This window comes from Camelina sativa, chromosome 18 (assembly GCF_000633955.1).
Source record: "Camelina sativa cultivar DH55 chromosome 18, Cs, whole genome shotgun sequence".
In the NCBI taxonomy this organism is placed as follows: Eukaryota; Viridiplantae; Streptophyta; class Magnoliopsida; order Brassicales; family Brassicaceae; genus Camelina; species Camelina sativa.
In genome coordinates, this window is record NC_025702.1 from 19,863,271 (window position 1) to 19,875,912 (window position 12,642).

At 35.1% G+C, this 12,642-nt stretch overlaps 2 protein-coding genes across 3 annotated transcripts; both read left to right on the plus strand.

The window, feature by feature from the left end:
• LOC104762747 (auxin-responsive protein IAA9) lies at positions 1,189-3,932 on the plus strand. 2 transcript variants are annotated; one of them, XM_010486100.2, is made up of 7 exons: positions 1,189-1,431; positions 1,649-1,731; positions 1,873-2,479; positions 2,567-2,793; positions 2,912-3,053; positions 3,209-3,270; positions 3,558-3,932. In XM_010486100.2, exons 3-7 carry the CDS (start codon positions 1,923-1,925, stop codon positions 3,599-3,601), a joined length of 1,032 nt encoding a protein of 343 aa, XP_010484402.1. In that variant the 5' UTR covers positions 1,189-1,431; positions 1,649-1,731; positions 1,873-1,922; the 3' UTR covers positions 3,602-3,932. The 2 variants fall into 2 exon arrangements, with proteins under 2 accessions (XP_010484402.1, XP_010484401.1); XM_010486099.2 differs by lacking the exon at positions 1,649-1,731 and having other exon boundaries at positions 1,191-1,431.
• LOC104762748 lies at positions 9,587-12,257 on the plus strand. The gene is made up of 2 exons (XM_010486101.1): positions 9,587-10,168; positions 10,253-12,257. The coding sequence occupies exons 1-2, from the start codon at positions 9,776-9,778 to the stop codon at positions 11,990-11,992; spliced, it is 2,133 nt and encodes a 710-aa protein (XP_010484403.1). The 5' UTR covers positions 9,587-9,775; the 3' UTR covers positions 11,993-12,257.

Below are 12,642 nucleotides of genomic sequence, written 5' to 3' on the forward strand. Positions count from 1 at the left end.
CCCCCCCCCCCCCCCCTTGCTTGTTATTATTATGCTCCCTTCCTCAATCCATTATATACCTCCTTTTTTTTTTACTTTCACTTTATTATGGTGAATAAATTAAGAGTTATGTTCATTAACAACAATTAAAAAAATTACTATTATTTTGATAAGACAACTAATTATCCTGTTTATCACTAATACCAACAAATTTACTTTTTTTTTTAACCATCCACATTAACTACTCCATAATGAATAATTATATGAGGGATGATTGTAAAAATATAATATCCAAAATTTTAGCCTAAACAATAAAACCGCCAAAAATACATTTCCATAAGAATTAAATGGTTAAATCCAAATTTTTATTTATTTTAACTTGAGGAGTCGATAAAAATACAATTTAAACTTATATGCACCTTAAAAATTCAATGAGATTTACTAAGTAAGTGTAGTTTCACCACAATTTAAAAAACAAAAGTCTACAACGTAACCGTATTAAAAACAAAAGTTATCCGATAGTTATCATTAAAAATCAAATTACCATTCATCTAGCATCTAGAAGACTAAATGAATCCACAAAAAAAAGGGAAAAAATTCAAGTTTGGGAGACTAATAGGGGCCCATCCAGTTGGGCCAATCTAAGTAACAAAAAAAAGCGAAAGATAAGGAAATGCAATAATGAACGTTTAAAAGAAATTAGGAAGGTTGCGGAAGTCTCTTAATTATAAAATTAATTGTTAAAAGAAACAAAAGAGATTATCATTAAATTAAAATAAAAAGATTAAGAAATATAATAAAAAAGATTAGTAGTAAAGTGGAGAGAGAGAGAGAGAGAGAGAAAGTGGAGGAGGTTAGATGTCCCATTCACCACCCGGCAAACCGACTTGGAATGCCGCTTTCTTGTCCCCTGCCCTTCCCCCTCTTTTTCTAGTTTACTCTTTTACCCTTTTTATTCTTTTAATCGCGTTATTAAAACATTAAAGAGGGGTAGAATAGAGATTTAATAATTTGGAGACAAACTATCCATCCCCCCTTTCCGGGTGGAGCCAGAAAAAGATCCGACTCCCGACACCATACATCAACAAACGCCCTTCGTAACACGATCCAATCTGAACCGTTGGATTTAGAATCCCATCCGTGAACCAAAAGAAAATGGGCAACGTTCTCGACTTATTTACTATTCTGCCACTTTCTTTAATTAATTGTTGATCTCTCTCTCTCTCTCTCTCTCTCGGCTACGAGTTTTCTGGGTGATGAAATAATTAAATTAAGCTTCTGCTTTAATGGAAGGACCTTCTTCTTGACACACACCTCTCTCTCTCTTTCTCTTCGCTATTCCTCTTCTACAGTTTGCAAATTTTTTTCTCTTCCTCTCTGAGATTCGTTACTTTCGATCGTCTCCTTCTTCATAAGCTTTCCATTTTCATCTACGATTTGTTTTCTCTTGAGGTAAAACTATTTTCTTCTCTCTTCGTAAGTGTTTTTCTCAAATCCGTGTAATCGTCTTTGCTTGTGTGAATTTGTGTTTGTAGTTACTAGATCTACGAGCTATTGAGTTTCTTTTTTTTTGTCACTCTTTAAGGTTATTTCTTTGGCGAATTTTGGGTTTTTTTTTTTCTTTTTTCTTTCCGGCTTATACTCTTTAGGTTTTGTGGTGTGTTTATAGAAAAATTTGTAGAAGGTGAAATCTGGGATCAAGCTCGCAAAAAAATGTATCTGGACCTGTTCAGATTCTTCGTCTGACCTTGAGTTGACTTCTTTATTCTTCTCTCTTTTTTTCTTTTTTTTTTTTTTTCTCCTGATGTTGAGCTTCGTTTTGCTCTAGCTTTTGGTTTCGACTCCTTGATTTTGAGGTGATTGAAGTGGTTTCCTTGATTTGATCTTTTGTAGGTAAAGCAGCAACTTTGGTAGTTCAAGGAAACCTTAAAAGTATTTATCCAATGTCTCCGGAAGAGGAGCTACAGAGCAATGTCTCTGTGGCTAGTTCTTCACCTACTAGCAATTGCATCTCGAGAGGAACCACTCTAGGTGGTGGATTAAAAGAGCATAACTACTTGGGTCTCTCTGATTGTTCTTCTTCTGTTGGAAGCTCCACTCTCTCCACGGGCCTTACCGAAGATGACAAAGCCAGTATCAGCCTCAAGGCTACAGAGCTTACTCTTGGCCTTCCTGGTTCACGATCTCCTGCTAGAGACACAGATCTTAACTTGATGACTCCTCCAGTAAAGCTAGATGAGAAGCCGTTCTTTCCTTTGCTTCCTTCTAAAGATGAGATTTGCTCCTCCTCACAGAAAATCAATGCCTCAGGAAACAAGCGAGGCTTCTCTGACACAATGGATCAGTTTGCTGAAGCTAAAAGTTCAGTCTATACTGGGAAGAACTGGATGTTCCCTGAAGCTGCAGCGACCAAGTCTGTAACAAAGAAGGATGTGCCACAAACCATACCGAAAGGACAGTCGAGCACTACAAACAACAGCTCTAGTCCACCTGCAGCCAAGTATGACCTAGAAAAATAGGATCATTCACCCCATTTTTGATACGGAGTACTTTCCATCAGCCTAACTGGTGTTTTCTCTGGTTTCAGGGCACAAATTGTCGGTTGGCCTCCTGTGAGATCCTACAGGAAGAACACATTGGCTACCACTTGTAAGAACAGTGATGAAGTTGATGGGAGACCAGGTTCTGGGGTCCTTTTCGTGAAGGTCAGTATGGATGGTGCTCCTTATCTGAGGAAAGTTGACCTGAGGAGCTACACTAATTACGGGGAGCTTTCTTCAGCTTTAGAGAAAATGTTCACCACTTTCACTCTTGGTGAGATGTTTCAGGGATTGCTAGTGATGTGTTTGAAAACGTCTTTGTTAGTTATTCTATCGGTGGGTCAGTGAGTGCAATCAAAGTGGTTAACCTGCACAGTTTATTTGTTGTTTAGGTCAATGTGGATCTAATGGAGCTGCTGGCAAGGATATGCTCAGTGAGACCAAGCTAAAGGATCTTTTGAATGGAAAAGACTATGTGCTCACTTATGAGGACAAGGATGGAGATTGGATGCTTGTTGGAGATGTTCCATGGGAGTAAGTTTCCTTTTTTTATTTGCAAAATTTGTTAGAAGCTTTCTATTCTTTGCCAGATATCTTAGAATTAAATCTAAAACATACAATAGAAGATTAAATCATTGTGATTGGTATAAGCGTTCTTGAGTGATTGCTGATCCAATGTAATATTACAGGATGTTCATTGATGTCTGCAAGAAGCTGAAGATAATGAAAGGCTGTGATGCCATTGGGTTAGGTAAGTTTTATCTTCTCTCCCTGCTCCTAAGATGCAACTCAAACTACTTTCTCCACAATTGATTCTCAAGATCCATTATTAGAACTGCGTATGATGATATTAGTGATTTGTTGATCTAAGGAGAGTAAAAAGGAGCCAATTTAGAACTTGCAAAATCAAGTTTGATCACTTGTTTTCTTTCGGGAGTAAACACAAAACATGTCAAGTATATAACAATAATATTAAGCCCTTATTAGGGAGCTTGGTCTAATTCTTTGATTGTGAAATGTCTTAATGTGATGTTGCAGCTGCAGCTCCGAGAGCAGTGGAGAAATCGAAGATGAGAGCTTAAAAAGATGGAACATGATGATGACCAAGCTTTCTAATTATATACAAATATGTGCGATCTTTTGGCGGTTTTTCTTTTAAATTTGGAAACAGCGATATCAACTTAGTAGTTTCTGAGATTTAAGAAGAAGATAAAAAGTAAGTAAGACTACGTTTGTAAGGAAAAATGAAGAAAGAATTAAAATGATCTTATTTTGTTTGTTGATTTAGTCGAACCAGTAAACTGGTCGTTGTTTCGTTTAATGTTTTTGGTTTGTTTTGGATGATTGTGTGGTTCGCTTTTTTGCTTTTGCTTATTTGATGTAATGTCTTTGGTATTCTCTTCCTTTTCCTTCGTCTCTTTTTGTTTCATGTCCGACCGATTTAACAATTCGGCTTTGATTCGTTTTTCTCGTTTTCATTTTGGTTGTTTGACGGTTTGTAAAACCTGAATTCGAATAAAACCAAGTAGTTTGGTTTTGATTAATAAAATTTTGGTTTAATTCGGTGTGACTTTTTACTCTTTCGTAAAGAAACCAATCGGCTTACAAACGTCTGGGCTCGATTTTGTTTCAATTTTCCGGTTTGGTTCGGATTAGAAGAACCTGAATTCGAATAAAACCACGTAGTTCAGTTCGCCTAATTTTAAGTGTAACAGTTTTTTTCTCCGCTCTACTTCATCTCCCCATCTTCTAATTTTCCTGCATCTGCATCGTGACGAGACCATTTGTTTATATTAGTAACACGTGAGCTGTGAAGAAAGGAATATTGCAAACATTAGAGGTTCCCTTTCTGTGCATGCATTTGCAAAAATGTTCGAGGTGGATTTGTTAAATTGTAACCAGACATTTTAATACGGAAACATTAAATCATAACACATATCCGAATCTAGCGACGAAACTAATCATAGCTTTTAGGGAAACAGAAACATAAGCAAAAGTAAAAAAGCGAATAACAAAATGCTCATCGAGTTAGAATTTGTCATCGTTCAAATGCTCATCGGGTTATAAGATTATAATAATCAAAATGTGTTTAGCCCTAAATTTTCCTCAATGCCTGTTTATATGGAATATAAAAAACTAATAAATAATTCTATAACTGTCAGTTAACTGAATCGATAATGTAATGATCTTTAAACCAACATGAATAGTCATACTAAAAAGGTTTTGAAATCGTCATTTAAGCTGTTAACCTTCCATGAAACTTTGTTTGCACTCCCATGAGTGCATATAAACTCATCAGCATACTCATGAATTGCAACCAATCAGTTTTAAACTCAGTGAATAAGAATACTTTAAATAGTATCGAATAATATCGTTGAGAAAGATAATCAAAAGATACATGGACACAAATTGCTATATAATAATCTCTCTTTCAACGTTTATTAATTTGCTGTTCCTGAAGGTGCTTACATAATGCGCCTTTGGTTTTGGGATTAGTAAAAAATATCTATATTATTATTTTTGAAGTACATTTTTGTTTATACTTTTTTTATTTTACTTATTTTTTTTTTTAACAACATTAATCCATAAAACAATTCCATAAATAATATTGCAGAAAAACTCAAATACTAAATTTTTTTAAATTGACCAACATTTATTATATTTATTGTCAAAATATCTTAACAACATTTATATATTATGTTTTTTCTAAAAACAACTCTACCCATTAAAGTTTTAACCCATAAATCTCGAAAACTATTTTTATGGATGCTAGTACAGTAAAACCTCTATAAATGAATAATATTAGGACCAAGAAAAGCTATTAATTTATAGAGGTTTTAATTTCTCGATAAATTAATAATTATGAATTTATAGAGAGACTTTCCTAATTTGGTAAAAAAACATTAAAAATAAGATTTAATGGTTATAACTAATATTTTTATTAAATCAATTACAATGAAAATAATAATTATCATGTTTTGACGATAGCACTCAAAGATTGTTATACAGTAAAAATATCAAAAATGAACTCTAATAAAAATCAATGTGTCGATATATACATATATTTGGATAATTCTATATAATTATTAATTTATATTATTGATGGGACTATATATTTACAAAGGATTTTCAAAAAAAATATTATTTTATTATATTATCAAATAGTGTCCAAAATTGCACTAGTCCCACCTTGGGACCGAAGAAATTTATTAATTTATAGAGGTTATTATTTTACTGAGTATTAATTTATAGAGGTTATATTGTATCTCTCAAATTTAAATGATATACAACAAATTTGTCAAAAAAAAAGGTTATAATCTTCATAATTATATTAACATTAATAAATTTCCTAAACCGAAAATCCAATTTTAAAATAATTAAAAAACCAATATTCACAAATATTTAACTTTAGCAAGAGGACATACATTTAATTCAGTATATATTTTATTTAGAAACTGAATATCTCTATATAAATGATGGTTTGAATTAACATTAGTATAAATATAAAATATTATTAATTCGGTCTTAAAACACGGGTTAAATCCTCATTTAATTATTTAGTCAATACTACTAATATTAGAATATGAGAAATATTAAATCAGGTAATTTAACTAACATTTTGTAAAACAATTAAATCATTGGTAATATTGTGACTTAATGAGACAATAGCTTATAAATTATATATTTATGTATTTAATTCCCTTATTATTGTTCTAATAATTAACAATCCAAACAAAATTAATTAAACAAAATAAACTTAATATATTAAAAAATTAAATATTATTTTCTTAAAAATTGTCTTGCAGTGTACCACTGGTTAAAATCTAGTGTTAATAATAATTTAATGCTCATTTTAACAATTTCCATAGCGTTGACAAAACAATATGATTAAACCCCACCCAAATGAAAGGTTATATTCAACTATCCATTTTTTTCAAAGAGGCATTAACTAATCAAATTCCAAAGCATATATTCGATCGATATGATTAAATGAGAATCTATGGGTCGAATTTAAATCAGTCTTCTTGTTACTCTAATTCAAATAATGTTATATGTATGTATGTGTGATTCTTGTAGCTTCACGTGAACTTTATAGTATACACATAAAACAACAATCATTAGTCGTGAATCTCATTTAATTCGCTTCGTTTTGATGCACTTATTTCGAATGGGACATACTATAGTTACATTCAATATTTCTACAATTAAATACGAAATGGACTTAGGGAATGACATGTCAAATTTGTCTCCAACAGATATGAATTGAATTATGCATCTCAACAATGGAACGTGGCATTACCTTTAACACTCATCCATGGTTGGTTCCCAAAATCATTTATCACCAAACGAGAAACCCAAAAAATGAGTAAGGTGGTAGATATATAAACTGATTAACTGGAACGTCGAAAAGTACAAGTATCTCAATATATTTCACATACAAGAATATTGAATTTAACTATATAGTCTTAAGAATCAACGATATAGGTATATACAATTCTCTCTTCTTTGATTTGGTTGTTAGCCTGGTTAATTTGTTCTGCTTCGGTAATCTGTTTTGGATTTTGCTTGTGGTTAGTCCCTGTTTACCATTCTAAGGCTGAGTATTCAATCAGGTTCCTCTTATTGCAATTGTGGATGGTACATTTTATCCACCAGTTTGGGTTTCCTCCGTTTTTGCTAGAAGGTTGGTTTGGTAGTCTTCCTTGAGCTAGTGCGTTCATCTTCTTTCATCAAATTCTTTGTCAGATTCCGCGATTCTTTCTACTTCAATTAGCCTTCTCTGTGGTTCTCTTGTTTGGGATTATTTGGGACTCTACCATTAGCTGCTTCTTCAGATTCCAAAATTTGCTTTTCTGTATAAGTTTTCCTCGTTTGGGGTGTAGTTTCTCTCTTTTGGGCTTCAGTTTCTGGGGATATTTCTTTTTCTTCCATCTTAGTATTTCAAAAACGCATTCTACCATTGCATTTTATAATGGAAAATTTTAAGACGAAAAAAAAAAAAAAAAGGTATATACAATTCTTGTATGTGAAATATATTGAGATATTTGTACTTTTCCACGTTCCATGTTAATCATACTTCATAACTAAGTCTTAACTCTTAAGAATCGAATTGTCTGAATGAACTGTTTGCATGCAGTTGGATTGAAACTCTAGGATATATATATCAAATTTACGGGTTTACCAAATATCACAGAACATAAGCTTGATAAATGTAAATACGTAAACTTATGAGTATATATGAATGTGTATTTCGATTTGGTACGTAGACCTTCAACAACCCACCGAATCGATGGTATCCATAGATTTCTTATCAGTTATCAATCATGGGAGGTCATGTTCTAATTTATATATGGACAAAATCGTATCAGCATTATTATTGTTCGATTAAGTTTTTTTTTTTTTTTTTTTTTTTATCTTTTCTTTTGAAAGGTTTGATTAGCAATTTTGTCCGGACAGACCAAGTATACGTACATTTGTGATTGTGTAGGACACTCAAAGATCTTCCACAGTTTTCGAATTAATAGGTATACAGATACAAGTCCTGTCGAATGTTAAATTATATCCAACTAAATTAAATTAAGAAGCTAATATGTTCAATTTTTTTTTTTTTTTTTTCTGTTGGGGGATAATCAATGATTCCATGTCATGCACGCACGAAGTCATGTGCTCCCCCTACAATGGCAGCCACTTAAAAAAGCCTACCAAACAATTTGCAAATGCGTAACTACAACTTTGATTTAGCATCCCCTCGACACGTACCACTTTAATTTGTAAAAAATAAATGTTTTGCGGATTATTATTTCTCATAGTTAGGACTTACGACGTTTGGAGAGGTTTTGCCCACATGAACAGAGGAACACTTGTTCAAATCCAAATAATCGTAGAAAGAGTATTGGTTATCGTAGTGTTACAAAATTATTAGCCTTACCACTTGTCTTTTAGGCCATACTGTTTCATTCATTCATTGCAATAATTTATATTTTGGAGTTTTATACCTTTGATCTAGTATTGCATTATCATCTTAATCACTTGATCAGCCAATAGAGTAATCTTAATAACTTGATCAGCCAATAAAAAGGTTGCCAACATATTAAGTAATACATAAAGGAACAATCGAAGTCAAAAATCAAACAAAAAACATGGCTAGAATTCAAAATTTGCTGGCCTTGGACCAGTCTAATCTTTATGTCATATCATTAGCTCTTGTCGTCATCATATAATTGTATAATTTGGATATTTCGAAATGTTAAAATTTTTAATATTATTTTGTTGGTAGATAAATGAAAAAAAAAAAGTATGCACTTCGATCTTTCTCTATCAAACAACATCTAAACTTTTCTTTCATTTTGTAGTCCCGAATCCAAAACTTATAGGTAAATTATATCCAGTCAGCATGTAATGTGAAAATTATCGAAAAGAACATAACTATCAGATTCAACTATATGTCTCACAGTCAGCACAATACACCTATTAGACTACGTATTTTTGTATTATTATCTTATCTATGTAAATTTTCCATTTTGATATATATTTTTTTGGTTCTAAAAACAAGCTTTACCGTTAATTGCTCAGATTCTAAATGTCACGTGCCACATGTTTGACCTTCACTCTATCATATAATTTGCATTTGGAAGAATCCGACGAGTTAAATATTATAATCAAACCACATTGTAGAACATTCAAGAGATGAATACACATTCAACAAATCATATACTAATTGTTAAATGTTTTGAGTTATGGTTTTACATGCAAATTGGGAAACAAAGATCTCCGCGTCTTAAGTTAATTGAAATCTCATTTGCTTGCATATGGTCGGTTATACCGTTGACTTTATTTCACTTTATCGTCCATCCCAATGATATCATTTTCATATAAAAATAACAATTTTGACCCAAAAAAAATAAAAAAGCGGGACGTAAAGGATCAGTAATTCAGTGATATGATTTTCATCGAGGCAAACAAAATACTTACATGCAAATGGAAACAAAAGCCATTTCAGACGCATAAAGTTTCATTTTTTACCTTTTAATATTGCCTAAGAATTAATAAACATTAAACATTTAACATCACTAAAGAAAAAAAAGTCTCTCTCTCTCTAGTCTTTATCTTTAGTAGTATTTAATTTCTCCATCTTCCTTATGATCCATGGCCAAAAGTCCTCTCCTTCCTCTTCTCTATAACTACTTTGAGAAATAGAACAAGAAGAAGACGAAGACGAAGAAGAAGAAGAAGAAGAAGGAAACAAAGCTTGGAAAATGGTGTTTGGTTGGAGAAAAGCGTTTTGCACTTCCGTTCCAAGTAATCAAGAAGACAAACAACCTCAACACATTCATAACGCTGATCCTCCAATTCCTACTCCAAGGTTCCGATCAAAGTTTGGATTTTTATCCAACCCTTCAACTCCTCGTCTCCGATCTCGTGGTGGTGGTGGCACTGGATGCCGCTCCTCCGCTTCAACCGCAGTCACTCTCCCATCTCTTCCAACTAGTCCAAAACTTCATTGCAGAACCACAAGCAATGCTACTCCAAGGACAAGTAACAGCTCAAGTCCTAAGTTTTTCTCTAACCCTTCTTCTCCTAAATCATCTTCTTCTTCTTCCTCTCACGGCGGCGTCTCTCTCCTCCGTGCCACGCTTCTTCTCAACAAGGTACTTACTTTACTTCTTGACTTGGTTATACTAATTACTAAGTTCAATTAATCTAAAGCTCTGTTTTTTCTGGTGTGGATACAGAGTAATAGTAGCAGATGTGGGATTTGTTTGCAAAGAGTGAACTCAAACCAAACCAATTCCACGGCGGCGATTTTCACGGCGGAGTGTTCACATTCCTTTCACCTCTCTTGCGCCGTTAGATTAGAAGACAAGCGTTGCCCCTTTTGCTCAGCCGCGTGGAATCACACCCCCAAGTCGGTCACTAATAACTTCGACCCGAATAGACGACCCGAGATCCGAGAAATCAAGACGGGGAAATCTCTCAGAGTTTACAACGACGACGAGCCGTTAGCTTATTCACCGGTTTCTCTTGCTCAGATCAACACTATTCATGAATCCGACGAAAACGACGACGTTGAAGATGACGATGAGTTCCCCGGATTCTTTGCTGATTCTTCTTCAGTTGCGCCTTCTTCGACTGATCCGACTCCTTCAATCTCCGGGAACATGGAAGTTCGATTGCAACCGGACTCCGCCGTTGTGGAAACCGGGAAAAGGAAGGAGACACACGTCGTCGTCATGAAATTGAAAGCCTCGTCGTCGTCGTCGTTCACAGACGCGATTAAAGCGCGAAGGCCGTCGATAGATGTTGTAACGGTTTTAGATTTGAGCAACGGCGGAGCTAATTTGCAGACGGTGAAGCACGCGATGAGGTCGGTGATCTCTTTGCTCCGAGATATGGATCGGTTATCAATCGTCGTATTCTCAACGGGATCGAAACGGTTAATGCCGTTACGACGGATGACGGCGAAAGGAAGACGATCGGCGCGGCGTATGGTCGACGCACTCGTCGGAATCGAAACCACCGGCGGTGTAGGAATGACAGTTAACGACGCGTTGAAGAAAGCAGTAAAAGTAGTTGAAGATCGCCGGGAGAAGAATCCGTCGGCGAGCATCTTCGTTTTATCGGACGGTCAGGATCAACCGGAGGCGGTTTTGAAAGCTAAACTAAACTCAACGCGCGCGCCGTTCGTCGTTTCGACCACGCGCTTATCCCGTCCGGAGATCCCGGTTCACTCCGTCTACATCGCGTCTCCTGGAGCGTTGCATCACGCGCCGCTTCGAGACGCGTTCACCGAGCGAATCGCTTCGTTGCTCAACGTGGCTCTCCATGACGTGAAGCTTAACCTAGGTTTGGTCAACGGATCTAATTTGACCGAGATTTCATCGGTTTACTCTTTAACCGGTCGATCCGAGAGTTTCGGATCCGGTTCGGTCGTCGTGGTCGGAGATTTGTTCGCCGGGGAGGAGAGAGAGTTTCTCGTTGAGCTCAAAGTGCCGACTTCGTCGAGTGGTTCCCACCATGTAATGTCCGTACAGTCTTCGATCGTTGACCCTATGACACATCAGCCGATGACGTGTCCTAAAGAGAAACGGTTTTTGATCCCACGGCCACAATCAGTCAGATTCGTATCTTCGAGCATCGAACGGCTCAGGAATCTACACTCCGTGTGCCGCGCCGTAGCTGATTCTCGTCGGCTTATCGAGCGTGAAGACTTAGCTGGAGCTTATCAGATTCTAACGACGGCTAGGTCCAATGCTACGGATGACGACTGTTTACGGAGCTTAGAAGGTGAGTTAGCTGAGCTGAGCCGGATTAAACCGAGAAATGGTTTAGTAAACCGAGCTGAAGAGAAACCGGAGCAGCTTACACCAACTTCGGCTTGGAGAGCAGCCGAGAAGTTAGCTAAAGTGGCTATTATGAGGAAGCATTTAAATCGAGTCAGCGATATGCACGGCTTGGAAAATGCCAGATTTTAAGTTTTTTTTTCTTTTCCAAAAACTCCATTTCAATGATTTTTTGAATATATATGGTATATATTAATAAATAATATAATAGCCAATAATTTAGTAAGGTATAAATTAATAATAGAAGTATGATTTAGAAAAGGACCCCTACTACTCTACTAGTAGTCTAGTACTACTAAGGTGGATGATAGTGACAAGCAGTAGCCGACGGGTGTGGCCTTTTGTATGCAGAGAGATTGAGACCCTACTTGAGAAATTAATTGGTCTTTTTTATCTTCTTCCTTTTTGTAATCTTCAGAAAATCCAAACTAATATGACTGAAAAAGCTGAAAAAGAATTCGTAGATAAAATAAATGAGAGTCTATTTTTATTTAGAAAAGAGAGTTATAGTGGATTATTAGAGTGTGCTTGTAATGCTGGACTTCAAAATCAAAAGTTAACTTCTACTTAGTTTATATTATCATGCCGTTTAAGCTTAGTCATATGAATGATCATGATTAGTCATGTGATCATCATTATAGCCTATTTTGTTGTGATAGAAAACTTAGTAGGATACCATAAAAAGTGTATTCCAAGGCTGTTTTATTATAATAATAATAGTATAAAGGATTTTGATTGGGGTTACAGGCTATAAGCCTATTTCCACGGTGTTGGTTGCACCG

Bases quoted from the DNA above. Each gene is read 5' to 3' on its own strand.
- LOC104762747 (XM_010486100.2), top strand. From the start codon at position 1,923: ATGTCTCCGGAAGAGGAGCTACAGAGCAATGTCTCTGTGGCTAGTTCT. The intron at 2,794-2,911 runs GTGAGATGTTTC...TTTGTTGTTTAG, and splicing joins GTTCACCACTTTCACTCTTG to GTCAATGTGGATCTAATGGA. The intron at 3,054-3,208 runs GTAAGTTTCCTT...GTAATATTACAG, and splicing joins GTTGGAGATGTTCCATGGGA to GATGTTCATTGATGTCTGCA.
- LOC104762748 (XM_010486101.1), top strand. From the start codon at position 9,776: ATGGTGTTTGGTTGGAGAAAAGCGTTTTGCACTTCCGTTCCAAGTAAT. The intron at 10,169-10,252 runs GTACTTACTTTA...GTGTGGATACAG, and splicing joins CCACGCTTCTTCTCAACAAG to AGTAATAGTAGCAGATGTGG.